Source organism: Ammospiza caudacuta, chromosome 5 (genome assembly GCF_027887145.1).
Source record: "Ammospiza caudacuta isolate bAmmCau1 chromosome 5, bAmmCau1.pri, whole genome shotgun sequence".
Lineage (NCBI taxonomy): Eukaryota > Metazoa > Chordata > Aves > Passeriformes > Passerellidae > Ammospiza > Ammospiza caudacuta.
Genome location: NC_080597.1, coordinates 77,068,174 through 77,094,991, shown reverse-complemented (window position 1 = coordinate 77,094,991; position 26,818 = coordinate 77,068,174). Strand labels below are relative to the sequence as shown.

The following is a 26,818-nucleotide window of genomic DNA, read 5'->3' as shown; positions in this document are numbered from 1 at the left end:
AACAAGGAGGCAGGCAGAGCATGGATGATCCCATGGGATAATCACAGAGTGTTCTTTACCTGTGGATCTCAGATTTTGGATATAGGGCAGCAACTTTTGGTCCAAAAAAAATGGCAGGAAACCTAAAAATTCCTGGATTTGGGGAAAAATGATGGGATTTACAGGAACAAAGGGAGGAATGGATGATCCCATGGGATGATCCCAGAGCATTCCTTACCCACAGATCTCAGATATAGGGCAACAACTTTTGGCCCAGAAGACAAAAAAAAAAAAGGCAGAAGACCTAAAAATTCGTGGATTTGGGGAAGAATAATGGGATCTAAAGGAACAAAGGGAAGCATGGATGATCTATGGGATCATCCCAGAGTGTTTCGTACTCATGGATCTTGGATCTTTTGGTTTAGAAGACCAAGGAAAAAGGGCAGAAGACCTAAAAATTCCTGGCTTGTGGGAAGAAAGATGGGATTTAAAGGAACAAGGAGGCAGGCAGGGCATGGATGATCCCATGGGAAGAAAGATGGGATTTAAAGGAACAAAGAGAGGCACGATGATGATCCAATGGGATAATCTCAGAGCGTTCCTTACCACAGATCTCAGATATAGGGCAACAACTTTTGGTCCAGAAGACCAAAGAAAAAAATGGAAAAATGGCAGAAGACCTAAAAATTCATGGATTTTGTGAAGAATTATGGGATCTAAAGGAAAAAAGGGAAGCATGGATGACTCAATGGGATCATCCCAGGGTATTCCTTACCCATGGATCTTGGATCTTTTGGTCCAGAGGACCAAAGAAAAAGGGCAGGAAATCTAAAAATTCCTGGATTGTGGGAAGAATTATGGGATTTAAAGGAACAAAGGGAGGCATGGATGATCCCATGAGAAGAATGATGGGATTTAAAGGAACAAACAGAGACATGGATGATCCCATGGGATAATCTCAGAGCGTTCTTTACCTGTGGATCTCATATTTTGGATATAGGGCAGCAACTTTTGGTCCAAAAAAATGGCAGGAAACCTAAAAATTCATGGATTGTGGGAAGAATAATGGGATTTACAGGAACAAAGGGAGGCATGGATGATCCCATGGGATGATCCCAGAGTGTTCCATACCCATGGATCTTGGATCTTTTGGTCCAAAAGACCAAATAAAAAAAGGCAGGAAATCTAAAAATTCCTGGATTTGGGGAAGAATGATGGGATTTACAGGAACAAAGGGAAACAAAGGATGTATGATCCCATGGGATGATCCCAGAGCGTTCCTTACCACAGATCTCAGATATAGGGCAACAACTTTTGGTCCAGAAGACCAAAGAAAAAATGGAAAAATGGCAGGAGATCTAAAAATTCATGGATTTTGTGAAGAATTATGGGATCTAAAGGAAAAAAGGGAAGCATGGATGATCCCATGGATTTATCCCAGAGTAGTCCTTACCCATGGATCTTGGATCTTTTGGTTTAGAAGACCAAAGAAAAATGGCAAGAGACCTAAAAACTCACAGATTTAGGGAAGAAAGATGGGATTTAAAGAACAAAGGGAGGCACGGATGATCCCATGAGAAGAATGATGGGATTTAAAGGAACAAAGGGACACATGGATGATCCTGTGGGATGATTCCAGAACGTTCCTTACCCGTGGATCCCGGATTATCTCCCTCCAGCAGCGACACACCAGGCTCAGGTTCTGGTACAGATCCAGAACTGGCAGGAAAGCAAAGATGTTCCTGAGGATCTCAGGAGGAAGGTCCTCCATGGATCCCTGAGGAACCTGCCAGCTCCGCGTGCCCAGCAGCCCGAAGCGGGAATCGGGAAGGGGCTCCACCTCCAGCTCCTCCCACTCCTGCTGGAGCCCACTGAGCTCTGGGATCTTCTCCTCAGGCTCCTCCCAGAGCTCCTGCTCCGCTTTGGGAATTGCTCTTTTCCTGGAGTGGGCCCTGGGGGGCGGCACCGAGGCCTGGGGAGGCAGGGAGAGCGAGGGCTGGCTGAAGGAAGCAGGAGGTGCAGGGGAGAAGGGGTCCAGGGGCTCCTCCTTGATCCCAGGGCTCGGCATCCCCGCGCCTCCCGCTCGCGGCGACTTCAGCATCCCAAAGAAATCCGAGATCTTCCTCTGCTGGCCTGGTGCTGCACCAAGGGGAAGAGTGGCAATGAGTTCCGTGGAAATCAGGGAACGAGGAAGGATTTGGGGTTTTGGTGGCATTCCAGGCTGGGCAGGGAATGTTCAGTGGGAAGGGAGCCAGGTACAGAGAGAATTCTCAGGAAAATGGGTCGGAATCCCAAATCTCCCAGGAATTCAGGGCGGGTTTGCTGGGGTTTCCGCTCAGCCACAGGTGTGGAGGCAGCAGGATTTGGGCAATAAAATGAAATTAAATTTGAACAAAAGAATAAAAAAGAAAATAAAAACTTTAAATGAAAAGAAATAAGATGAAAATAACAAATATATAAACCAACATAAAATAAGAAATAAAATAAAAATCATATAAAATTGTAAAAAGCAAAATTAAATGCAACAAATAAAATGAAAAATTAAATAAAATAATTATACTTTTAAAAAAATAAAGTGAATAAAATCACAAAATCTCACAGAGAGGAAATGGGTCAAGGAAACTCTTTTCAATGGAATCCTGGAATGGTTTGGGTGGGAAGGAACCCCAGAGCTCCTCCAGTGCCACCCCTGCCATAGCAGGGACACCTCCCACTGTGCCAGGCTGCTCCAGCCCCAGTGCCCAACCTTGGCCATTGCAGGGATCAGGGGCAGCCCCAGCTGCTCTGGGAATCCCTTCCCAAAATCCCACCCCAGGCTCCCTCTCCAGGGAATTCCCTCCATTCCCAGCTCTCCCAGCCTGCCATTGGATCCATCCCCACCCCGACTCCTCTCTAGGAAGGGATTTTGGGGTCTGGGGGCTTCACTGGCAATCTCAGCACTCCAGGAAGGGTCTCCCTTCCCTTTGCCATCCCCAACTTCCATAAAAATCCCTGGGGATGGATTCTGAGTGTCCCAAATCCCAGAATGGTTTGGGTGGGAAGGGCCCTTCAAGCCCATCCCATTCCAATGCCACCATCCCAGGCTGCTCCAGCCTGGCCTTGGGCACTGCAGGGATCAGGGGCAGCCCCAGCTGCTGTGGCAATGCCAGCCCAGGCAGGAATTCCTCATTGCCAAGATGCCACCCATGGCTGCCCTCTGGCAGTGGGAGCCATTCCCTGTGTGCTGTCCCTGCAGGCCTTGTCCCCAGTCCCTCTGCAGCTCTGCTGGAGCCCCTGCAGGCCCTGCAATGTGCTGGGAGCTCTCCCTGGATCCCTCCCTGCTCCAGGGAACATTCCCAGCTCTCCCTGGATCCCTCCCTGCCCCAGGGAACATTCCCAGCTCTCCCTGGAGCCTTCCCTGCCCCAGGGAACATTCCCAGCTCTCCCTGGATCCCTCCCTGCTCCAGGGAACATTCCCAGCTCTCCCTGGGTCCCTCCCTGCCCCAGGGAACATTCCCAGCTCTCCCTGGAGCCTTCCCTGCTCCAGGGGAACATTCCCAGCTCTCCCTGGGTCCCTCCCTGCCCCAGGGAACATTCCCAGCTGTCCCAGCAGTACCTCTGGGATGTCTCCGTGTGCCGTGGACGGGATGAAGGCCCCGGTTTCCCCCTCCTCCTCCTCGGGGCAGGCTCAGGGGGTGCCTCAGCGGGGCTGAGCCCTCGGGGCTCCGGGCCAGGGCCGCGCACTCGGGGGCTGTGAGGTGCCGCCGGCGCCGCATCCTGCGGGACACGAGGGAAAACGAAGGGAAAAAATAAAATTTTATTTTCTCCTCTGGAATTCTGAGAGGCCGCAGGGTTTCAGCAAGTTATAGTGGAGTGATGGTTCCGTGTGGATATTTAGGGGATGATTTGTTGGGGTATATTTAGTTAGGAATTCCATCCCAGCCAGGAGTTCCCAGAGAAGCTGTGGCTGCCCTTTTTTATAAATGACAATATAGCTACAATTTCATAATCACATATGATATAATTAGATGTGATGTAATATAATAAGATATAATAAGATATAATATTATAAGATATGATATAGCATAATATAATATAGTATAATGTAGTATAATGTAGCATAATATAGCATAATATAACGTAACGTAACATAACATAACATAACATAACATAATATAACGTAATATAATGCAATGTTATAAATGACAATATAGTTAATATATTATATCATAGTACAAATAAAATTATTCTATAGTCATTATAATATTGTAGCTGTAAGTAGAATTACTCTATAATTATTATAATATTATAGTTATAATATTACTATATTAGTATCATATAATATATTATGTATAGCCATATAATCATATTATAATATAAAATATTACATTGTTTATAATAAATATTATTGTCTTATATTATAATTATATTTTTATATTAGTATGATAGGGTTATTTATATTATTATATTATAATACATTATAGTATATTATACATTATATTATAATATATGATACAATATTAACAATATATTAATGGAACCATATTATCTATATATCAATGGAATATATTAATAATATAATATGAATATTGTAGAATTTATAAATTCTGTAATATATTTATATCATCATAATAATATATTACTTGTACAGTATATAATACATTATATAATAAATATAATTAATCAAAGTAATAATATAAATAAATATAAGTATAATAAATTATATAATATATAACACAATCTAGTAACATTATAATATATTAATTGTCTTTCATATTTATGCATTGGCTTTACAAGTTATTGTTAATCACAACAGTTTTAATATAATACAATTTATAATCCCTTTTAACTACTTTTTAGATATAATATAATCTGTCAGCTTTTATATACACCATTTAGCTTGCACAAATAGTAATAAAAGAAATATATGCTTAGGTTTTCTCATAATATTAGAATAGAAACTATGTAGTTAAATGTAATTAAAATTAAAATTTTATTAAAATTAATTATGTTGAATACTTTTATTTACATAACTAACTCAGATAATGGCATAAAATAACAATGTTAATTCAATTTATTTGTGGAGCATCTTATCTAAATGATAATATTTCAATAACAAGAACCAAGACACCCAGAAAAATGTTCCCTACTAATTCTCCAGTTATCAAGAAATGTCAAAACAACAAAATAGAACCTCAAGAAAAAATAAAATACATAAAATAAAATAACATGCAGACAAGTCAAAAGGTCAAAATCAAGAAAAAGTATTCTCATAACACATAAACTAACAAAAATATTATATATAATACTGAAATATTATATATATTATATATAAAATATGTATATTATATATAATATATTGAAATATATATAATCCTCATAAATATGCATTTAACCAATGTAATAAGAATATAGAAGAAAATTATTTTAAACTAATGGTGTGCTTTTGGCAATTTGCACTAGATATATATAGAAGAAGAGATTAAATAAAATAAACCAAAATTAGAAAACCAAAATAAAATAATAAAAAATTAAATAAAAGATTAAAAATTAAATTAAATTAAAGGACAAACTCATTTTCCCAAGGAGGAAATTGGTTAAGAAGACTCTTTTTCATGGGATTCTTTTATCTCTTATTAAACTATTAACCCTTTTGCAGTTTAAAAAAATCCTCCTGGGAATTATTCCCATAAAATAACCAAACCTTACTTGGAACAGGCACAAACTCCTCTCTTCTGGCCACCAAAAACCCCCCACAAAATTCAATTTTTTTTCCACAAAAGAAGCCAAAGCCAGCAGGAGCGGCTGTCACAGGATGAGCTCCCTCCTGCCAGCATCAGCAGTTTCACTTTTGCTTCCTTTAATTTATTTATTTCTCTTTTAAGAGCAGCAGCCCCAAAAAAGCCCCATTTTCCTTAGGGCAGGATCCAAGGATCAGCCTGGTTATTCCTTGGGATAATTTCAGGGTTTTTTCCAATGGAATGATTTTATGGACGTGCTGCTCCCTCCTTTTCAGCTCAGCAGAGCTAAAACCACTCAGCTCTTAGGGGAGCCTGGTTCCCAACATCCCCATTTCCTCAAAATATGGGAAACGAGGGAAATAAAAGGGAAAAACCCAATTCAAGGCACTTTTATGGCTTTCAGGAATGTGCTGAGGGAATCTGGGGCTGGATTTGGGTCATCTTTTCCAACCGAAATCATCCCAGGATTCTACTTAAAAATGGAATTTCTCAGGCTTCACCTGCATTCCTATTTTTTCCCAATTTCCCGTGTGGCTTCCAGTGTCAGCCAGGGCACGACATTCCAGCTGGGAAGCCAAAGGATCAGAGGATGGAGGGGGAAGCTCCCAAGGGATGAGAAACATTTGGGATGAAGTTGGAGCTGCTCCCTGTTTTCCCTCCAGAACGTCCTTTCCAAACCCTTTCCCAAATGGATGCACCGTCCTCGTCCAGAGGGTGCCCTCATTTCCAACCCCCCATTCCCAAAAACCCCTCAGTGCCAACGCCCCAGTTCCAAGGAATCCCCTTTTAACCCCTTCTCAGCCAAGGGCCCCCCTGTTCACTCCCCCATCCTGTTACTCCTCATTCCCAATCCCTCAGTTCCAAGGATTCCCTCTTTTTTCAAAGCTCCTCTCAAATCCCAAGGATTCCCCCATTCCCAAGGATCCCCTCAATGCCAGCTGTCCCCTCAGTGCCAACCCCCCAGTTCCAAGGATTCCCTAATCCCCAAGGAATTCCCTTTTAACCCCTTCTCAGCCAAAAGATTCCCTGTTCACTCCCCCATCCTGTCACCCCTCATTCCCAATCCCTCAATCCCAATGATTCCCCTTTTTCTAAGGGTCCCCTCAAATCCTAAGGACACCCCCATTCCCAAGGCCCCCCTCAATGCCAAGGGTGCCCTCACTGCCAATCCCTGAATTCCAAGGATTCCCTCATTCCCAAGAAATTTCCTTTTAACCCCTTCTCAGCCAAGAGCCCCCCTGCTCACTCCCCCATCCTGTTACTCCTCATTCCCAATCCCTCAATCCCAAGGATTCCCCCATTCCCAAGGCACCCTCAATGCCAAGGGTCCCCTCAGTGCCAATGCCCCAATTCCAAGGATTCCCTCATTCCTTAGGAATTCCCTTTTAACCCCTTGTCAGCCAAGACGCCCCCCGTTCACTCCCCCATCCTGTTACCCCTCATTCCCAATCCCTCAATGCCAAGGATTCCCCCATTCCCAAGGGCCCCTCACGCCGAAGGAGCCCCCATTCCCCAGGACCCCTCAATGTCCAAGCTCCCCCGCAGTGCCCAAACCCCCTTCAATCCCAAACCTCCCTTCATTTCCAAGGGTGCCCTCTTCCCAAACCCCTCAATTCCAAGGATTCCCCCATTTCCAACGGTGCCCCCAACGCCAAAAGAGCCTCCATTCCCAAGATCCCCTGCAGCGCCAAAAGCCCTTTGAATGCCAATCCCCCGCCTTTGCCAAGGGTCCCCTCAGTGCCAATCCCTCAGTTCCAAGCATTCCCTCATTCCCGAGGGCTCCGCATTCCCAAATAAACCCCATTCCCAAGGAAACCCCCTCCCCGTCCCCCCCACGTTGCCCCGAAATGGTCGCGCCCTCCTCACCCGCTCCCGGCGCTTCCGGCCCCGCGCTCTCCACCGGCCCCGCCCCCTCCCCGCTGCCCAATCAGCAGCCAGATCAGCGCACAGCACTGTCCAATGGTGCAGCACTTCCGTGTTGGGCGGGGTTTATTTACCTCTCCCCTTGCGGTGACGTCAGTATCTCCGCGCGTGACGTCACGGGCGCTCCGCGGCGTGCGGGTGGGTTGGAAAAACCGGGAATTTTCCCGCGGGAATTGCGCGGCCTGGGATGAGCTGGGGAGGGAATGAGGGGCGGATCCCGGACTGCGGGAGCCCCGAAGGGAACGGGAACTTTTGGGTTTCCTAAAGAAAAAAAGAATTTATGTTGTTTTTTCCTGAGGAAAAAATGAATTTTTGTTTGTTTTTTTTTTTTTTTTTTCCTCAGGAAAAACAGAAATTCCTGTTCGTTTGGGAGGGGAAAGGGAATTGCTGCTTTTCCTGGAGGAGGGGTTGGTGTCTGACTATCCGCAGGAAAAAGGAAATTGTTTTCTAAAGGGAAAGGGGAATTTCAGATTTTCCTGAGTGAAAAAGAAAATTTATGTATTTCCAGCTGGTTTCTGGCTTTCCTAAGAGGGAGAGGAATTTTGGAGTTTTCCCAGAGGGAATGGGAATTTCTGTGTTACCAGGGGGAGAGGCTGGTTTCTAATTTTTCTTAGGGAAAATGGAAAATCCTGGTTTTCCTGAGGGAGAAACCCATTCCTGGTTTTCCATATGAAAAAGCAAAATTCTGTTTTTCCTGATGGAGTGGCTAATTCTTTGTTTTCCCAAAGAAAAAGGAAGTTCCTGGTTTTCCTAAAGGAAGAGGGAATTTCGGGTTTTCTGGAGGAAGAGGTTTTCCTAAGTAAAAAGAAATTGCCCATTTTTCCCTGAGGAAAAAGGGAATTTCAAGATTTCCTAAGGGAATTTTATTTCTGTATTCCCTAAGGAAAAAAGGAATTTCTTTTTGCCTAAAGAAGATGTGGCTTTCCTATTTTCCTGAGGGAAAGGCTGATTTCTGATTTTCCAGAGAAAAAATGAATTTCTGCTTTTCCAGAGGTTCCTGGGCATCCCAATGGAAAAAGAAACTTTGGTTTTCCCGAGGGAAAAGGGAATTTCTGTTTTTCCTAAGGGAAACGTCAGATCCTGGATTTCTTTAGGAAAAGAAAATCCTATTTTCTGGAGGGAGAGACCAGATCCTAATTTTCCCAAGGAAAAATAATGGAATTTTTGCTTTTACTGAGGAGTGACTGCTTCCTGAATTTCAGAGAGAGAGGAAAATTCCTGTTTTTCCCGAAGGACAGGCCAGGTCCTGGTTTTCTAAAGGGCAATTTTCAATTATCCTGAGGGAGAATGAAACCTTTTCATTATTCTGAGGGAGAAGGAAATTGCTGCTTATCCTGAGGGAGAGGCCACTTCATGGATTTCCTGAGGGAAAAATTCCCATTTTTCTGGAAGCGGACACCAGGCTCTGCTTCTCCTGAGGGAAAACCTCATCCCTGCTTATCCCAACTCCGCAAACCAACCAGCATATCCCCCAAAATCCTGATTTTTTTGCCTCTTTCCCCTGAGGCCTGGCTCCATGGCTGAGCAGGAGAGGCAGTGGCAGCTCCTGAGGCTGGTCCAGGAGGGAAACCTGGATGCGCTGTGGGATTTGTGGATTTCCTGAGGGAAAAATTCATGTTTTTCTGGCAATAGACACAGGTTTCTGCTTCTCCTGAGGGAAAACCTCAGTCTTCCTTATCAAAACCCCCAAACCAACCAGGATACCCCCAAAATCCTCATTTTTTACCTCTTTCCCCTCAGGCCCAGCTCCATTGCAGAGCAAGAGAGGCAGTGGCAGCTCCAGAGGCTGGTGCAGGAGGGAAACCTGGATGTGCTGTGGGATTTGTGGATTTTCTGAGGGAAAAAGTCCCATTTTTCTGGAAGAAGGCACTAGGCCTTTCTTCTCCTGAGGGAAAGCCTCATTCCTCCTTATCCCAACCCTGCAGACCAACCACAATATTCCCCAAAATCCCAATTTTTTGGACCCTTTCCCCACAGGCCCAGCTCCATGGTGGAGCGGGAGAAGCTGCGGTGGCTTCTGAGGCTGGTCCAGGAGGGAAACCTGGATGCGCTGTGGGATTTGTGGATTTCCTGAGGGAAAAATTCATGTTTTTCTGGCAATAGACACAGGTTTCTGCTTCTCCTGAGGGAAAACCTCAGTCTTCCTTATCAAAACCCCCAAACCAACTAGGATATTTCCCAGAATCCTGATTTTTTACCTCTTTCCCCTCAGGCCCGGCTCCATGGTGGAGCAGGAGAGGCTGCGGCGGCTCCTGAGGCTGGTCCAGGAGGGAAACCTGGCTCTCCTGCGGGATGAGCTGAAGCTGGATGAGGTTCCAGAGGCTCGCAGCTGGCGCTGGGGACGTTTGGGAGATTCCCTGCTGCACCACGCAGCTCGTTTGGGACACCGGGATGTGCTGGAATTCCTGGTCCAGGAGGTTGGGATGGACATGGAGGTGGCCAATGGGGACTACAAGAGACCCCTCCATGAGGCTGCGTCCATGGGGCACCTGGAATGTGTGTCCTTCCTCCTGGAGAGAGGGGCCAGCGTGGACTGCTTGAAAAAGGCTGACTGGTAGGTGCTGGGATTTGGGATTGGGTGGGGAGGGTGGGAATGTGGCTGCTGGAGGTGGTGTTTGGGATTGTGTAATGGGTGGGAAGGAGCTTAAGGATCATCCTGGGACATCTGGGACACCTTCCCTTATCCCAGGCTGCTCCAGCCCCAGTGTCCAGCCCGGCCTTGGGCACTGCAGGGATCAGGGGCAGCCCCAGCTGCTGTGGCAATGCCAGCCCAGGCAGGAATTCCTCACTGCCAAGATGCCACCCATGGCTGCCCTCTGGCAGTGGGAGCCATTCCCTGTGTGCTGTCCCTGCAGGCCTTGTCCCCAGTCCCTCTGCAGCTCTGCTGGAGCCCCTGCAGGCCCTGCAATGTGCTGGGAGCTCTCCCTGGAGCCTTCCCTGCTCCAGGGGAACATTCCCAGCTCTCCCAGCCTGGCTCCAGCTCTCAGAGCTCCATGGATTCCTCTGGATTTGCTCCCGCAGCTCCAGGTCCTTTTATTGGTATCCGAGAGCTGGACTCCGTGTGGGATCACCTGAGTGGAGCAGAGAGGGCAGAATTCCCTTCCCCTGCTGCCCACACTGTGGATCCAGTTGGATTTTTGGGAGAAATTCCAGCCCTATCCCTACTTTCCCCCTGTTTCTCCCAAAAGCTGTAAATTACTGCTCCACTCTTCCCTTAGGGATGGAAAAATAAAACAAGGATTCTCCCCTGCTCCCAGATGAAAGCCTGGGAGGGTCCTTTGCAGCTGAACTGCCACAAGTCCACAGGCAGCATTCCAGAGCTGGGAATTGAGGCTGTGCCAGCCTGGAGCTGAGGCCAAGATTCCACGAGCCTGGATTTGTGTGGCTGTGCTCTTCTACCCATGGATAAAAGCAGGGAGCTCTGTGCTTCCTAAGGCATACCCAAACCTTTGGGAAAAGTCTCATTTGCTTTAAAAACACAGAAAACTCTGAGGGACTGCATGGAAAAGGTGCTGGAATATTCCCAGCCTGGAACAACAGTGCTGTAAAACCTCCTGGATCCTCAGGCAAAGCACCTGAATGAGATTTGCTGTGCCAGGTTATTTTATTTCCCTGGATCTTCTTCCAGGACTCCCCTGATGATGGCTTGCACCAGGCAAAACTTGGAAGTGATCAAAACCCTGGTGGAGCACGGAGCCAACCCGTTGTTGAGGAACAAGGATGGCTGGAACTGTTTCCACATTGCCAGCAGGGAAGGGCACCCCGAGGTGCTCCACTACCTCCTGGATGTGTCCCCAAGCTGCTGGGACACCAAGAGCACCACGGGGAGAACGCCTCTGCACACAGCAGGTACACCCGGGGTGGATCAGGGAAGCCTTCTGGAATCTCATCCAGCCTTGCCTCATCCTGTGGGGGAGCCAGGTTTTCCTCCTGGAGCAGCCTCAGGAGCTGCCATGGCTTCTCCTGCTCTGCCATGGAGCCAGGCTTGAGGGAAAAGAGGCAAAAATATCAGGATTTTGGGGGATATCCTGGTTGGTTTGGGGCTTGAGATAAGCAAGAATGAGATTTTCCCTCAGGAGAAGGAGAGGCTGATGTCTGCTTCCAGAAAAGTGGGAATTTTTCTCTCAGAAAATCCTGCAGCACATCCAGGTTTCCCTCCTGGACCAGCCTCAGGAGCTGCCATGGCCTCTTCTGCTCCATCATGGAGCCAGGCCTGAGGGGAAAGAGGCAAAAAAATCAGGATTTTGGGGGATATGCTGGTTGGTTTGGGGAGTTGGGATAAGCAGGGATGAGGTTTTCCCTCAGGAGAAGGAGAGGCTGATGTCTGCTTGCAGAAAAATGGGAAATTTTCCCTCAGGAAATCCATGAATACTTGGGTTTCCCCTCAGGAGAAGCATAGTCTGGTGTCTACTTCCAGAAAAAATGGGAGCTTTTCCCTCAGGAAATCCACAAATCCCACAGCACATCCAGGTTTCCCTCCTGAACCAGCCTCAGGAGCTGCCACTGCCTCTCTTGCTCTGCAATGGAGCCGGGCCTGAGGGAAAAGGGGCCAAAAAATCAGGATACTATGGTTGATTTGGGGTTTGGGATAAGCAGGAATGGGGTTTTCCCTCAGGAGAAGGAGAGGCTGATGCCTATTTCCAGAAAAATGGGAATGTTTCCCTCAGGAAATCCATGAATCCCACAGCACATCCAGGTTTCCCTCCTGGACCAGCCTAAGGAGTCACCATGCCCTCTCCCACTCTGTCATGGAGCCAGGCCTGAGGGGAAAGAGGCCAAAAAGTTGGGATTTTGGGGGATATCCTGGTTTGTCTGCAGGGTTAATATAAGCAGGAATGAGGTTTTCCCTCAGGAGAAGCAGAAACTGGTGTCTACCTCCAGAAAAATGGGAATTTTTCCCTCAGGAAATGCACAAATGGGCCTCTTGGAATTCTTGGGGTCCTTGGATGGAGTCCATCTCTCCCTGGCACTGATGGATCTGAGCTCCCTTGGAACAGGGATGTGATTTTCCTCCCTGCTGTGAGAAGCTCCCCAGCTCCAAGCACATCCTGGCATTTGCAATTCCTGAAAGCAGCAGAGCTGCTGGGAGGAACTTTTTGGGATCTGCCTGGGGATGGATTTCCTTAGCACAGCCTCAAGCTGGGCCTGGGGAGGTTCAGGTGGGATATTGGGGAAAATTCCTTCCTGGAAAGGAGTTGTAAGAATTTGTAAGCATTGGGATGAGCTGCTCAGGGCAAGGGTGGAGTCCCCATTCCTGGAGGGATTTAAAATCCATGTGGAGGTGGCACCTGGGGACATGGGGCAGTGGTGGGAATGGTTGGGCTCAAGCACTTTCCCAACCCAAATGACTCCATGATTCCAGTCATAAACTCCAAATTTTCCAGTCTCCTTGCCCTCATGCCATGGTGAGAATTCCAGGGGTCCTTTCTGTGGAGGAGAGGGACAAGCCCTGCTGGGAATACTCAGGAGCTGTTGTTGGAGCCCACCATGTCCACAATTCCCTTTCCCTGCCCTTTTCCTTGATTTTAAGGGATATTTAAAGGGAATGGGCAGGTTTAGGAATCCTGGGCATCCCCAGGATTGTTGGGAAGCACAGGAGGGCTCAGACCACGTCCAGGGTGGGAATCAGGCTGTGCATTCCAGGTCTCAGCAGCAGAGATGAGCCCTGCCTGCCCAAACTCCTTTCCCAAAGAATTTAATTGGGATTGACTCCCTGGAAAATCCCGAGGTGCTGGGAGGAGCCCCTGCTGTGCTGTCACTGCTGTGCCTTTTCCAGCCCTTGCTCTGCCACTCCTGGCTCATCAGCAGTGACAATTCCAGCCCCTGGGCACCACTGAGTCCTTGTGCTTGACCTGGGAATGCAAAAACCAGGGAGTGGGTTGGTGCTGGGATCACTGCAGCTTGCCTGAAGTGGCTGATCCCGATTTTTTAACGTTCTCCCATCCCTGCCCAGCTCTGGGTGTTGTTTCCATGGGGCTGGCAGCTCCTCTCCCTGCAGGAGATGTTGGGTTGGGATCTGGGACAGGGTCAGGAGCAGGGTGAGCTCTGGGATTTGGGGTTATCCTGTGGGAAGGGGGGAATTCTGACCTTGAGGCAAAGTAATTTCCCTGCTTTGGGATATGGGAGTACAACTGGGATCCAGCACCTGGATTCTGCTTCCTAGAGGTGTCTCCACCTGTGTTTTCTGTGGCAAAGGCACCACTCCACAATTTGGGTGGATTTTTGGAATTTCCTGATCCAGCCAGGCCCTGGGGCAGCAGCTGGAGTGGGAGTGACTGGGAATGGGGAAGGGCTGGAATTAGGGAATTAGGGAATTAGCATTTAACCCCTCAGTGCCCCCAGTGCAATCTGATCCCAAACTGCTGCTCCCTGGTATCCCCTCACTTATCCCATGGGATATTCCCAGTTCCCAAGGCAGGAGCAGGGATAAGGGATGGTGTTGGAGCTTCTGGGGGACGTCATGTCAGGGCCAAGTGCCTGTTCCAGGGGTTTCCATGGATTTCCATCCCAGGGGTGTGGCTTTGAGCACATTAACCCGTGACCAGGCCAGCTGCCTTCCTGAAGGGTCATTTTCTCCCTCCTGCAATTATTTTTTTTATGAATAAGGGTTGATTCCTTCAGCTTTGTTGCTTCTTGTATCCCGAGGGAAGAAAGCTGGGAGGAGGTAATTAGAGGATGTGGAATGCAGCAGAGGATCCCAGCTGTCCTGAGCCTCTGCTCCTGATAAAAGATGGAATTGTGAGGGATTTTTCTTCCCATGACTTGGATTTTCCATCAGCTTGGGTGAAGAACAGGCAGGGAGCAGGAGCAGAGAGCCAAAATCTGGGAATCCCTCAGTGGGATTCCAGCTGAAAGCACACATTTCCCAGGAGCCCTTTTCCCATCAGCTGATGGAGCAGCTCCAGCCTTGGTCTGATATTATTTTTCTCTCGAATGTGTTCCATTTGTTTTGCAAAATGACCTGCAGAGGAAAAAAAAAAAAAAAGCAGCTGGATCAAAGCTGTGTGAAGTGAAATGTTTAAAAAAATCAAAAACTGGAATATTTCAGTGCCTCGGGTTCAAATTCTCCCCCTCTGTTGTTGTTTTCCCTCTGAGATGGGTGAGGATGATGAGGTGGGAGTGGCTGAGGAGGGCTGGCAGTGTTATCCAGCATTTCCCCAGCTCTGTGTTCCTTTTGCTTCTCCCAGATCCCAATCAGGAATGAACAAATAATTGGGAGAAACCCTCTTTGTTCCAGCTGCATTCTGTGGCAGATGGAGCCAGGCATTGCCCATTCCGTCCCTATTTCCTGCTTTACCTCACATTCCCAATGGCATCAGAGGAAGGGAAACCTTTTTTCTTTAATCCACAAAAACCTGATGAGAATAAAGCTCCTTGGAGCCCCTTCAGCATCCCAAAAGGATCAGCAACCCGAGCATGCCTCGCTGTAGGAACACAATGCCACAGACCCACAACCAATCCATGTTTTTCCTGATTTTTTCCCATCTTTTCCCAGCAATGCACGGCTGTTCCCAGGTCGTGGAGCTGCTCCTGGACCGGTAAGCAGGCTCCTCCCAGCTTTTCCTGCCCCAGCTGCCATTCCCTGCCAGCATTTGCACACAAAGGATGCTTGTGCTGTTCCAGCTGCCCTGCTCTCCATCCCGAGGCTGGCTCCTCCCGCTCCAGGTTTTTCCCAGCTGGGAAAGGGACAAGGATTCCCTGGGGATGGGCTCCCTCTTGCTTGTGACACAAATCCCAGTTATGTAACTCAGCCCTGGCTTTGTTTTCCCTGCTGATTCATTCCCAGTGTGACAACAGCCAGAGCAGCTTCTCTAGGCTGGGCTTATCCTTGTTTTCCTGGGGAATTGCTGGGAAGCGGCTTTAAAGCAGCTCGGTTCCCTTTCTCTGTTCTCCCTCCCCAGAGCTGGAGCAGCTTTCCCTGGGAATCACAGCTCATGCCAGCCTGTCCATGCTTGGCTCAGCATAAACAGCTCTGTGATCTTTAATTCAGTTTTCTCTCATTTCACTGCAGTTCAGCCTGAATGGGATTGTATTTTGTACATCATTCCGTGAGGAGCTGGTTATTCCCTGCTTCCAGTGCACTCATGGAAACCCTCTGGTCAGGAAAAAGGGAATCATAAACGATCTGTAGAGCCCCAAAGAGCTGAACCACATCTCTGATCCCAAAATAACCCCACAAATCATTCCCCAGGCCCTAAAACACCAGGAAAAAATAGTCTGTGGATGAGCTTTATACATTCCATTTTCAATCCCAGCTGCTGGGAGTCTCCTTCCATGAGGATTTTGGAGCTGTCCACAGCTTTGGGCTGGTTTTCTCTCCTGTCCCTTGCAGGTGTCAGTACAAAGGTGACAGCAGGGACAGCTCTGTGATCTAAGCCAGGCTTTAATTCAGTTTTCTCTCATTTCACTGCAGTTTAACCTGAATGAGATTGTATTTTGTACATCATTCCATGAGGATCTGGTTATTCCCTGTTTCCAGTGCACTCCTGGTCCCTTCTGGAAACCCTCTGGCCAGGAAAAAGGGAATTATAAACGATCTGTAGACCCCAAACGAGCTGAACCACATCTCTGATCCCCAAAAAACCCCACAAATCATTCCCCAGGCCCAAAACACCAGGACAGGTTTATCCATGGTCTGTGGATGAGCTTTATACATTCCATTTTCAATCCCAGCTGCTGGGAGTCTCCTTCCATGAGGATTTTGGAGCTGCCCACAGCTCTGGGCTGGTTTTCTCTCCTGTCCCTTGCAGGTGCCAGTACAAAGGTGACAGCAGGGACAGCTGTGGGGTCACTCCCTTCATGGATGCTCTCCAGAACGGGCACGTTGGCATCGCCCGGCTGCTCCTGCAGAGACACCAGGTGGGTGCCAGAATCCCTCAGTGCCTCCTGCAGGAGCTGAGCAGGGCTGCCAGGGCAGGTGAGCCACGTGTTCACCATGACTGGAGCACAAGGAGGCAAATTTTCAATTTTTAAAGAGAGAAATTGTGTAAAAAGGCAAATCCCCCTGGAGATGGGAAGGATTTGGCTGAGTGAGGCTGTCAGGAATCATCTCCTGGGGCAGGAATCGTGGAATGGTTTGGATTGGAAGAACTTTAAACAAGTTTTAAAAGCTTTAAAAATCATCTCATTCCACCCCTACCACAGGCAGGGACACCTTCCATTATCCAAGGTGGCTTCAACCCAGCCTTGGACACTGCCAGGGACCCAGGGGCAGCCCCAGCTTTGGTGTAAACGTGTCCCCAGAGCTGGTGCAGTGGGATGGTGACACCAGGCAGTGGCAGGAGGGGACAGGACATTCCCAGCACTCCAGGGGCAGCTGTGGCACAGCCAAAAGCAGCTCTTGGAATGCCAGGCTTGGCATGGAGGCTCCAGTGGCTGGGATAATGTGGAATTGTCCATCCATGAGTTATCCAGAGCTCCTCCCTGCCCTCCCTCTCTCCTGGCAGCTCCTGCTCCTGTGCTGGCTCCCAAAAATCCCTGATTTCCTCCAGGGAATGCCATTAGAGCCAGCTGTGCACAGCAGGAGCCAGACCACTGCAATCAATAAATAATCATTTATTGATTATTGACTGATTGATTGCTGGATGATCCCAGCTGGTTGGGGCCCCCTCATGGCTGATTCTCCCAGAGGTGTTGGTCAGATCCTGGATTTCCTAAGGAAAAGGAAATGCTGTTTTATGGACTGGGAAGTTTGTTGTGGTTTTAACCCCACACTTCAAGCACTGAGGGTGGGAGAGGTGGGAAACCTCGTGGAGGTTCCAGAGGGCGCTGATCTCACTTGGGATGAGTGCACTCTGTGTGATTTCCGTGCTGTTCCCTCCCTGCAGGCCTGTCCCACAGCTGTGGATGCCCTGGGAGCTCAGGCCCTGCACAGGGCAGCTGTCACAGCCCAGGATGGCTCCATCCAGTTCCTGGTGGCCGAGCTGGGCCTGGATGTCAACGGGACAGCGACGTCCCTGCAGCTGCCAGCCCTGCACTACGCGGCCAAGGTCTGTCCCTGCTCCCAGTCCCCTTGGGCAGCCTGGGCCAGGCACTGAACCAGCTGGATCAGGTGTTGGCCACCATGGAGGAATTGCCTTCCTGGCTCATCCTGTGCCACTGTCCCTCTGCTCCTGGCCAGTCCCATTCCCTGTCCCATTCCTGACCAGTCTCATTCCCTGTCCCATTCCTGACCAGTCCCATTCCCTGTCCCATTCCCAACCAGTCTCATTCCCTGTCCCATTCCTGACCAGTCCCATTCCCTGTCCCATTCCCAACCAGTCTCATTCCCTGTCCCATTCCTGACCAGTCCCATTCCCTGTCCCATTCCTGACCAGTCCCATTCCCTGTCCCATTCCTGGCCAGTCCCATTCCCTGTCCCATTCCTGACCAGTCCCATTCCCTGTCCCATTCCCAACCAGTCTCATTCCCTGTCCCATTCCTGACCAGTCCCATTCCCTGTCCCATTCCTGACCAGTCCCATTCCCTGTCCCATTCCTGGCCAGTCCCATTCCCTGGCCAGTCCCATTCCCTGTCCCATTCCTTGTCCCATTCCTGGCCAGTCCCATTCCCTGTCCCATTCCTGGCCAGTCCCATTCCCTGTCCCATTCCCTGTCCCATTCCCCGTCCCATTCCTGACCAGTCCCATTCCCAACCAGTCTCATTCCCTGTCCCATTCCCAACCAGTCCCATTCCCTGTTTTCAGGGTGTCAGAAGAAATGTGGGCAGCAGGGTGAGGGTGGGATTCTCCTCCTCTGCTCTGGTGAGATCCCACCTGGAGCACCAGATCCCAGCCCTGGGGCCAGCAGCAGGAGGACCTGGAGCTGCTGGGGAGAGCCCAGAGGAATCCATGGAGCTGCTGCAGGGCTGGAGCCAGGCTGGGAGAGCTGGGAATGTTCCCCTGGAGCAGGGAGGGACCCAGGGAGAGCTCCCAGCACATTGCAGGGCCTGCAGGGGCTCCAGCAGAGCTGCAGAGGGACTGGGGACAAGGCCTGCAGGGACAGCACACAGGGAATGGCTCCCACTGCCAGAGGGCAGCCATGGGTGGCATCTTGGCAATGAGGAATTCCTGCCTGGGCTGGCATTGCCAGAGCAGCTGGGGCTGCCCCTGATCCCTGCAGTGCCCAAGGCCAGGCTGGAGCAGCCTGGGATGGTGGCATTGGAATGGGATGGGCTTGAAGGGCCCTTCCCACCCAAACCATTCTGGGATTTGGGACACTCAGAATCCATCCCCAGGGATTTTTATGGAAGTTGGGGATGGCAAAGGGAAGGGAGACCCTTCCTGGAGTGCTGAGATTGCCAGTGAAGCCCCCAGAGCCCAAAATCCCTTCCTAGAGAGGAGTCGGGGTGGGGATGGATCCAATGCCAGGCTGGGAGAGCTGGGAATGGAGGGAATTCCCTGGAGAGGGAGCCTGGGGTGGGATTTTGGGAAGGGATTCCCAGAGCAGCTGGGGCTGCCCCTGATCCCTGCAATGGCCAAGGTTGGGCACTGGGGCTGGAGCAGCCTGGGACAGGGGAGGTGTCCCTGCTATGGCAGGGGTGGCACTGGAGGAGCTCTGAGGTCCTTCCCACCCCTGGAATTCCATATTTGTGTCCAGCTGCCTGCAGAGGAGGGACAGGAGATGTCCAAAAGTGGGAAAGGAGAGCTGGGAAGGTGGGGGGAGCTCCCAGAATTTTATCAGTGTCCTTCACACCAGAGTTGTTTTGAATTCCTGAACCACTGGAGCTTTCTCCTGCTCCCAGCCCATGTGGGGAGCAGAGCTGTGGGTCCTGCAGCATTCCCTGGGAATGCAGAGCAGATCCCAAAACTTCCCTGCTGACCAGGATTCATCCTGGGATCCAGCTGGCAGCACAGCTCAGACCCAGGGATGTTAAACCCAGGATTTTGGTTTGTAGTGGAAATTGAACCTCACGCCAGTGCCCTGCCCCTACAAACCCATCCGTGCCACTCCCTGGGAATGCTGGCACCATCCAGGCTGGCACAAAGGAGCCCTTTCTCCCATTTTCCTGGCCTCCTGCTCCCAGCAGCCACGTTCAAAGCCCTTGTGGTTGCCAAGGGTACGTTGAACAGCAGGGCTCTGGGGGGAATACAATGTGCCTTGGAGGAAATCCCAGCTCCTGGGATTTGGGAATGACTGGATGGGATTCTCTCCCTTCCCTCCCCAGCCTTGGTGTCACTTTGTATTTACAGCACCACTCGTTTGCCTGGTGGGTTGTGTTTTTATCTCCCTCTTTTCTTATTCTTTTGCATTTATAAACACATGAAAATCAAATTATTTTTTAAATTCAATTTGCTGCCAGGGCTGTGGCAGCTGCAGCAGTTCCTGGCTCGGTGTCTCTGCCATGGAATTGGGTTTACAGGGAAATGGGAGACTTGGGATCAGGGAAGATGCTGTGGAATCCTGTGGGAATAGGGAAAAAAGAGAGGGGAGAGGGGGGATAAAAATGAGAGCTTTCCATTTCCAGGCTGCAGGACAAAGACTAATTCATGGCATTGAGGATGTAATTCCAAAATCAGGCGTGTTATTTAGGGAAAAGGGATTTATTTCTGGAAAAGCCTGTGCAGGGTGGAAGGAGAGGGGGGCTGTGCTGGGATTTTCCCTGTGGAATTTGAAATTGGCTCCTGGCAGAGGAAGGAGGGAGGGAGGAACAGTGGATTGGGGCTGGGTCTTTTCCCAGGGGATCCCAAATCCTGGAGGGATCCTTTGGGAAATGCCAGTGCCTGAGGGAGGCAGATGAGCAACAGCCCAGATCAGCAACAGGTTCTGCTCCTGGAGCTGGAATAACCTTGGGAACATCAACTCCAGATCCCCTGGGAATGGAGGGATTTGAAACTCAACGTTGGAGAGACCTCAGAGCCTCTGCCAGGACCTAAAGGGGCTCAGGAGAGAGACCTGGGATAAGGGATGGACACAGGGAATGGCTCCCACTGCCTGAGGGCAGCCATGGGTGGCATCTTGGCAATGAGGAATTCCTGCCTGGGCTGGCATTGCCAGAGCAGCTGGGGCTGCCCCTGATCCCTGCAGTGCCCAAGGCCAGGCTGGAGCAGCCTGGGATAGGGACAGAGTCCCTGCCCATTGGAATTTGATGATCTTTAGGGATTTTTTCCAACCCAAAACATGCTGGGATTTTAGGAAGCTGCCTGGTGGCACCTTTCTGGCCAGTTCCCATGGGATAATAATTCCCATGAGTCCCGTGGGATAATCATTCCTGCCCCATGGATCTGATCTGAAGGAGCTGAGCCTGATTCCCACCTGCTCCCAGATCCTCTGGAGCTCCTGGTGCCCCCAGACATGACCAGGCCAGGGCAGATCTGTGCAGTCCCAGGTTGGGGATGGATCCAAGCCCGGAGCTGATCCCAAATTCCTCGTTCTGCAGGAAGGACATGGCCACACCATCCAGACCCTGCTGTCCCTGGGCGCTGATCTCCACGCCAAGGATGGGAAGGGCCGTTCTGGTGAGAATTCCAAGCTGCTTTTCCCAGCTTTATGTGACACCAAGAGCTTCCACAAGCACATCCCAACCTCAGCAGGCAGGGAGATGCCAAACTCATGGATACATTTGCCCTGGGGGCAGTGTGAGGCATCATCCCAGGGGTTTTTGGGCATTTTGCATTCCCTGGCTTTCAATTTTCTGGAATTTCTGCTGGGGCTTTTCCATTGGGGGAAGAACAGAGACATAAATTGGGAAATTCCTGCTTATTTTTCTGAGGAGCTCCGATGCTGCCTCTTCCCCATCAAATTTGGCTGGAATGATCCTGTTGGAAGCAGGTTGGATGGACAAACACAGGGATTGAGCTCTTCAGCCTCAATTCCTCAGCAAACAGCCTGGAAATGGCTGATGAGCAAATAACACCAGAGAGCTGGCACGGAGATGGAGTTGCTATAGCGATGCCGGAGAGTCGGCATTCCCAGCGGGAGACGCTCAGGCAGCTCTTGCATCAGCATCTCCCAAAAAAAGAAATTAAAAATTCAAATTTAAAAAAAAAGATAAATGTGGTTCAGCCATTGCCCAAATTGCCACATTCCCCAGCCCTGGGTTTGGTTAAAGCCATGTTTCAGCAGTGCCATCTCTCCCTCCGCCCCCTCAGTGACTAAATCCAAGCTCTGCTGAGCCCATCCAACCCTGGCATGTTTTTTCCTGTGGCTCCTCCTTGGCTGGGTTTGGGTCACTGCGTCCTTGGGAAGCTTCTCATCCACATCAGGATTACCCAGAGGGATCAGGATGCCTCCTTTGGATCACATGAAAGGAGGATTTTTAACAGTGAGGGCGGGCAGGGGCTGGGCTGGCATTGCCAGAGCAGCTGGGGCTGCCCCTGATCCCTGCAATGTCCAAGGCCAGGCTGGAGCAGCCTGGGATGGTGTGAGGTGTCCCTGCCATGGCAGGAGGGTGGAGCTGGATGATCCCAAACTTAATCCTGCTATTCTATCCCAACCCAGAAACCACCCAGGTGGGACTGGATGATCCCAAACTCAATCCTGTGATTCCATCGCAACCCAAAACCATCCAGGTGGAATTGATGATCTTTAAAATCAGACTCAATGACCCCAAACTTAATCCTGCGATTCCATCCCAACCCCAAAACCATCCAGGTGGAACTGGATGATCTTTAATTGGATGATCCCAAACTTAATCCTGTGATTGTATCCCAGCCCCAAAACCATCCAGGTGGAACTGGATGATCTTTAATTGGATGATCCCAAACTTAATCCTGTGATTGTATCCCAGCCCCAAAACCATCCAGGTGGAACTGGATGATCTTTAATTGGATGATCCCAAACTTAATCCTGTGATTGTATCCCAACCCCAAAACCATCCAGGTGGAACTGGATGATCTTTAATTGGATGATCCCAAACTTAATCCTGTGATTGTATCCCAGCCCCAAAACCATCCAGGTGGAACTGGATGATTTTTAATTGGATGATCCCAAACTTAATCCTGTGATTGTATCCCAACCCCAAAACCATCCAGGTGGAACTGGATGATCTTTAATTGGATGATCCCAAACTTAATCCTGTGATTGTATCCCAGCCCCAAAACCATCCAGGTGGAACTGGATGATTTTTAATTGGATGATCCCAAACTTAATCCTGTGATTGTATCCCAACCCCAAAACCATCCAGGTGGAACTGGATGATCTTTAACTGGATGATCCCAAACTCAATCCTGTGATTCCATCCCAACCCCAAAACCATCCAGGTGGAACTGGATGATCTTTAATTGGATGATCCCAAACTTAATCCTGTGATTGTATCCCAACCCCAAAACCATCCAGGTGGAACTGGATGATCCCAAACTCAATCCTGTGATTCCATCCCAACCCCAAAACCATCCAGGTGGAACTGGATGATCTTTAAGATCAGACTCATTAACCCCAAACTCAATCCTGCGATTCTGTCCCAACCCAAAACCCCAAACCCCTCCGTAACCCCACAGTGCCGAACCCCATTTTCCCCCCTGTCCCTGTTTATCCCCCTGGGGATGCATTTTCCTGCAGAGCGGGGTGGGGCAGGCCCAGGAGGTGACAGGGTGCTGCTGTGTCCCCAGCCCTGCACGCGGCCAGCGCCGGGCAGCGCGTGGGGGCCGTGGGGGTCCTGCTGCGGGCCGGGCTCCAGGACGCTCCTGATGCCACGGGAACGCTGGCCCAGCAGCTGGCCAGGAGCCCTGATGTCATCCAGCTCTTCAGGGGACACCAGGCAGCACCTGAAGAGGAGGAACCTGCTCCTTTTCCACACGGTACAGTGGTCATTCCTTATCACAGGGGTTCCGTGCTGTTATCTCCTATCACAAAGGTGTCACACCTTCTTGGTGTTTCTCGTGGGCAGCTCCTCACAGCACTGACTCTTTGTCCTTCACAGGGCACCCAACAAACGCCAGCTTTCTCCTCACCCAGCTAACCCACTCTTTTATAGCCCTCATGCTCATTGGACACAGCTGTGGCCTGTTCCTAACCTTTGATAACTGGCCCAGCTGCAGCACTTTAGGGGTGAGATCCACTCCTTCTTGGGGTTTCTCATGGACTACTCCTCACAGCACTGACACTTTCTCCTTCACAAAGCACCCAAATGACTCAAATTCCCTTCTCAACACCACCCCACTCTTTTATAGCACTCTTGTCCTTGGTCACAGCTGTGGCCTGTTCCTAATCTTTGATAACTGGCCCAGCTGCAGCTCTTTAGGGGTGAGGTCCACACCTTCTTGGTGTTTCTCATGGACAGCTCCTCAGAGCACTGACTCCTTCACAAAGCAGCCAACTGATTCAAATTCCCTTCTCACGCAGCCACCCCACTCTTTTATAGCACTCTTGTCCTTGGTCACAGCTGTGGCCTGTTCTTAATCTTTGATAACTGGCCCAGCTGCAACTCCTCAGGGGTAAGATTACTTTCTACACCATCTTTATTTTCTTATGTTCTCTCCCCCTACAATTCCTTGCCAGATTTAGGGAAACAGCTGAATAAAATCCCCATATTGATCCTCAAAGTCAGGAGTCTCTTTAAATTAAGGATCCCCCAAATAGGGGACTTGCCCCATGAACAGAATCCCCTTCAATTGTATCTCCCACTAATGAGAGAACACTAAAAATTAAGAAGCCTCCCAAATAGAGGATCCTCCCCTAAATTGAGGAAAAACCCCTAAATTGAGGAAACCTCCCCCAAATTGAGGACCCCCTAAATGGAGGATTCTCACCCAGACTGAAAACTCCCCCAAAGTGATGAATACCCTAAATAAAGGAACCCCCCAGGTTAAGGAGCCCCCCAAAACTGAGGATCCCCCCCAAATAAAGAACCCCCCATAAAATCAGGATTTTTACCCAAATTTGAGCAGAGGAGCCAAGCTTGGCATTTGGGAGTAGATTTAGGAGAAATGTTTGAAATAGGATTATCTCTAAAGATAATGGAGGTGATGGTCTGGGCTCTTCCCTGGGAGGGTGGGGAGGGCCTGGCACAGGTTTCCCAAAAAAGTTGTGGCTACTCCATCCCTGGAAGTGTCCAAGGCCAGGCTGGAGCAACCTGGGAGAGTGGAATGAGATGATCTTTAAGGTCCCTTCCCACCAAAATTATCACATTCCTGTTCTGATCCATGCTTATAAATTTATTTTCTTCTTTCACCTCTTCTGTGCAGCTCCCTGAAACAGAACCATCCAGGGAAGTGCCACTTCCAGGGATCCTCGTGGCTTTTCATGGGAATTTCCACACCCTGAACATCCCCATGGAGAAAATCCACCTGGATCATGGATTTACCTGCTCTCCACAAATCCCTTAAACTGCAATAATTTGCAGTTTAATTTTTATGTGACCTCTTTGGGTAGCACAGAGACACTTGGAGCTGCTTCCACCTTTTGAATCCTCTTTGTAGCCCAAGCTGATCCCAAAACCTGCAGGAATCTGTGGTGGGACCTCAGCCTTGTGAGGACACCAGGGATCTCTGGATCAGACTAAAATAAGGAGGTGTTTTATCCCAGACTGGAATGCTGGCAGTTCCCAGCACTGATGAACTTTAAATCCCAACAATCTGCTCCTGGAATTCCCAGCAAGGTAAGAGCAGCTGCAGCTGTTGGGTTTGTGCAGCTGGAATTATAAATTCCATCCCAAACCGATGTGTCCTTGTCTGTTTGTGATGCCAAGAGTTAAAAACTGATGGAATTCTGCCTTTTTTGGGGATGGCAAATATTAAAAATCAAGAAGGGAGTGAGGTAAGGCATGCACCATGAACCATGGCTGGGTTTGAGTGGGAAATTCCCACCTTGCTCTCCCTGGAGCAGCCCCGGGTGGGTGAGGAAATTATTTTATTCCTCCAAAAGGAATAAAAAAAAATTAAAGGATAAAATTTAAAATTTAAGGATCCATGGATCCTTAAATCCATAAATCCAGCTCTGGCCTCCCGACAGCAGGAAATGCAAGGAGCTGCTTCATTCCAACTTTTTATTTATCATTTTAATAAGCCAAGGAATATCTGTGTCCTCCCAGTATTGCTGATGAGAAAAACCAGTGGGAATGTTCCCAGATATCCATGGAAACACAAAGGGGAAATTCCTTAAAAAACATGGGAACACCTCAAAACACCAAGGGGAACGTGCATTATTTTGGGGGTTGGAAAAGGAATGTGGGTTCAGCTTTATACCTGCAAAATTGCCCCAGGGAATTCTGGTTTTTCCAAAAACTTTTCCTTCCTGTTTTTTATTCCCAAACAATTGGGATGTAGGAATGCAGCCTGATTAGGGGTTTTTGTTGGGATAGTTGGCACATTTCTAATTAAAAGTGGTCCATGGGGTTGGGTGGAAAGGCATCAGATGTGGAGGGATTGGGGGGTCCATTAAACCCCCCTAAACTGAGGAACCCCCTCATTTAAAGACCCCACTAAAGTGACAACCCACCCTAATTTAAGGACCTCCCTAAATTGAGGATGCCCCCCAGTGAACCCCCTAAATTGAGGGGCTCCCCAGTATTAAAGAACATCCCCAAACTGAGGATCCCCTTGAAATTAAGGATGCACCAAATAGGGGACTCCCCCCAAAAAGAGAACCCCATTCAATTGCATCCCCCACTAATGAATGAGAGGTCCTCCAGAATTAAGAACCACCCCCAAATTGAGGATCCTCTCCTAAATTGAGGAAAAACCCCCAAATTGAGGACCCCCTAAATGTAGGATCCCCCCCAGACTGAAAACTCCCCCAAAATTATAAATACCCTGAACAGAGGAACCCCCAGGTTAAGGAGCCCACCAAAACTGAGGACCCCCCAAACCTGGGTCTGTCCCCAAATAAAGAACCCCCCATAAACCGAGGGCCCCTCTCCAAGTGGAGAAAATTCCCTAAACTGAAGAATCCCCCAAATGGAGGATCCATGAAAATTGAGGACCACCCCCCATTGAAGGGCCCCCCTAAACTGAGACCACCTCAATTAAAGGGCTCCCCCTTTAAACTGAGAACTCTCTCAAATTAAGAAACCCGTCCCCTTGAGGGCTCCCTAAAGTGAAGTGCCCCCCAAATTGTGAGCCCCAGAAATGAAGGAGCCCCCCCAAATTTAGGACCCCCCCCCCGCGCACACCGAGCCCATAGGGGCGGCCGTGGAACTGCGCATGCGCGCCGCGCCCCCACCACGGTGGCAGCGCCGCTCGCGCGCGCATCGCTCCCGCCCCTTGAGTGACAGCCCCGCCAGCCAATGGCGTGGCGTATCCGGCCGTGATTGGCAGGCGCGTGGGCGGGGCGCAGGTGGCC

General features: G+C 49.4%; 2 protein-coding genes across 2 annotated transcripts in view; one reads left to right on the top strand and one right to left on the bottom strand.

Moving 5' to 3' along the window:
- Positions 1–6,402, bottom strand: part of FBH1 (F-box DNA helicase 1) — a 34,331-nt gene extending 27,929 nt beyond the window's left edge. Inside the window, exons 1-3 of the mRNA XM_058805023.1 lie at positions 6,200–6,402; positions 3,575–3,735; positions 1,631–2,118 (exon numbers count right to left, since the gene is read on the bottom strand). Of these exons, the coding sequence (XP_058661006.1) occupies positions 1,631–2,118; positions 3,575–3,734 (648 nt within the window). The 5' untranslated portion in view covers position 3,735; positions 6,200–6,402. The remainder of the gene's footprint in view (positions 1–1,630; positions 2,119–3,574; positions 3,736–6,199) is intronic.
- A 3,439-nt stretch (positions 6,403–9,841) lies between these two features.
- On the top strand, positions 9,842–25,103 carry ANKRD16 (ankyrin repeat domain 16). Its single transcript, XM_058805851.1, has 8 exons — positions 9,842–10,176; positions 11,251–11,471; positions 15,118–15,160; positions 16,373–16,481; positions 17,450–17,611; positions 20,979–21,057; positions 23,149–23,337; positions 24,724–25,103. Exons 1-8 carry the CDS (start codon positions 9,845–9,847, stop codon positions 24,729–24,731), a joined length of 1,143 nt encoding a protein of 380 aa, XP_058661834.1. The 5' UTR covers positions 9,842–9,844; the 3' UTR covers positions 24,732–25,103.
- The last annotated feature ends 1,715 nt before the right edge of the window (positions 25,104–26,818 follow it).

Coding starts and splice junctions, on each gene's coding strand:
- ANKRD16 (XM_058805851.1), top strand. CDS start 9,845: ATGGTGGAGCAGGAGAGGCTGCGGCGGCTCCTGAGGCTGGTCCAGGAG. Junction 11,472..15,117: donor AACGCCTCTGCACACAGCAG/GTACACCCGGGG, acceptor ATCTTTTCCCAG/CAATGCACGGCTGTTCCCAG. Junction 21,058..23,148: donor GGATGGGAAGGGCCGTTCTG/GTGAGAATTCCA, acceptor CTGTGTCCCCAG/CCCTGCACGCGGCCAGCGCC.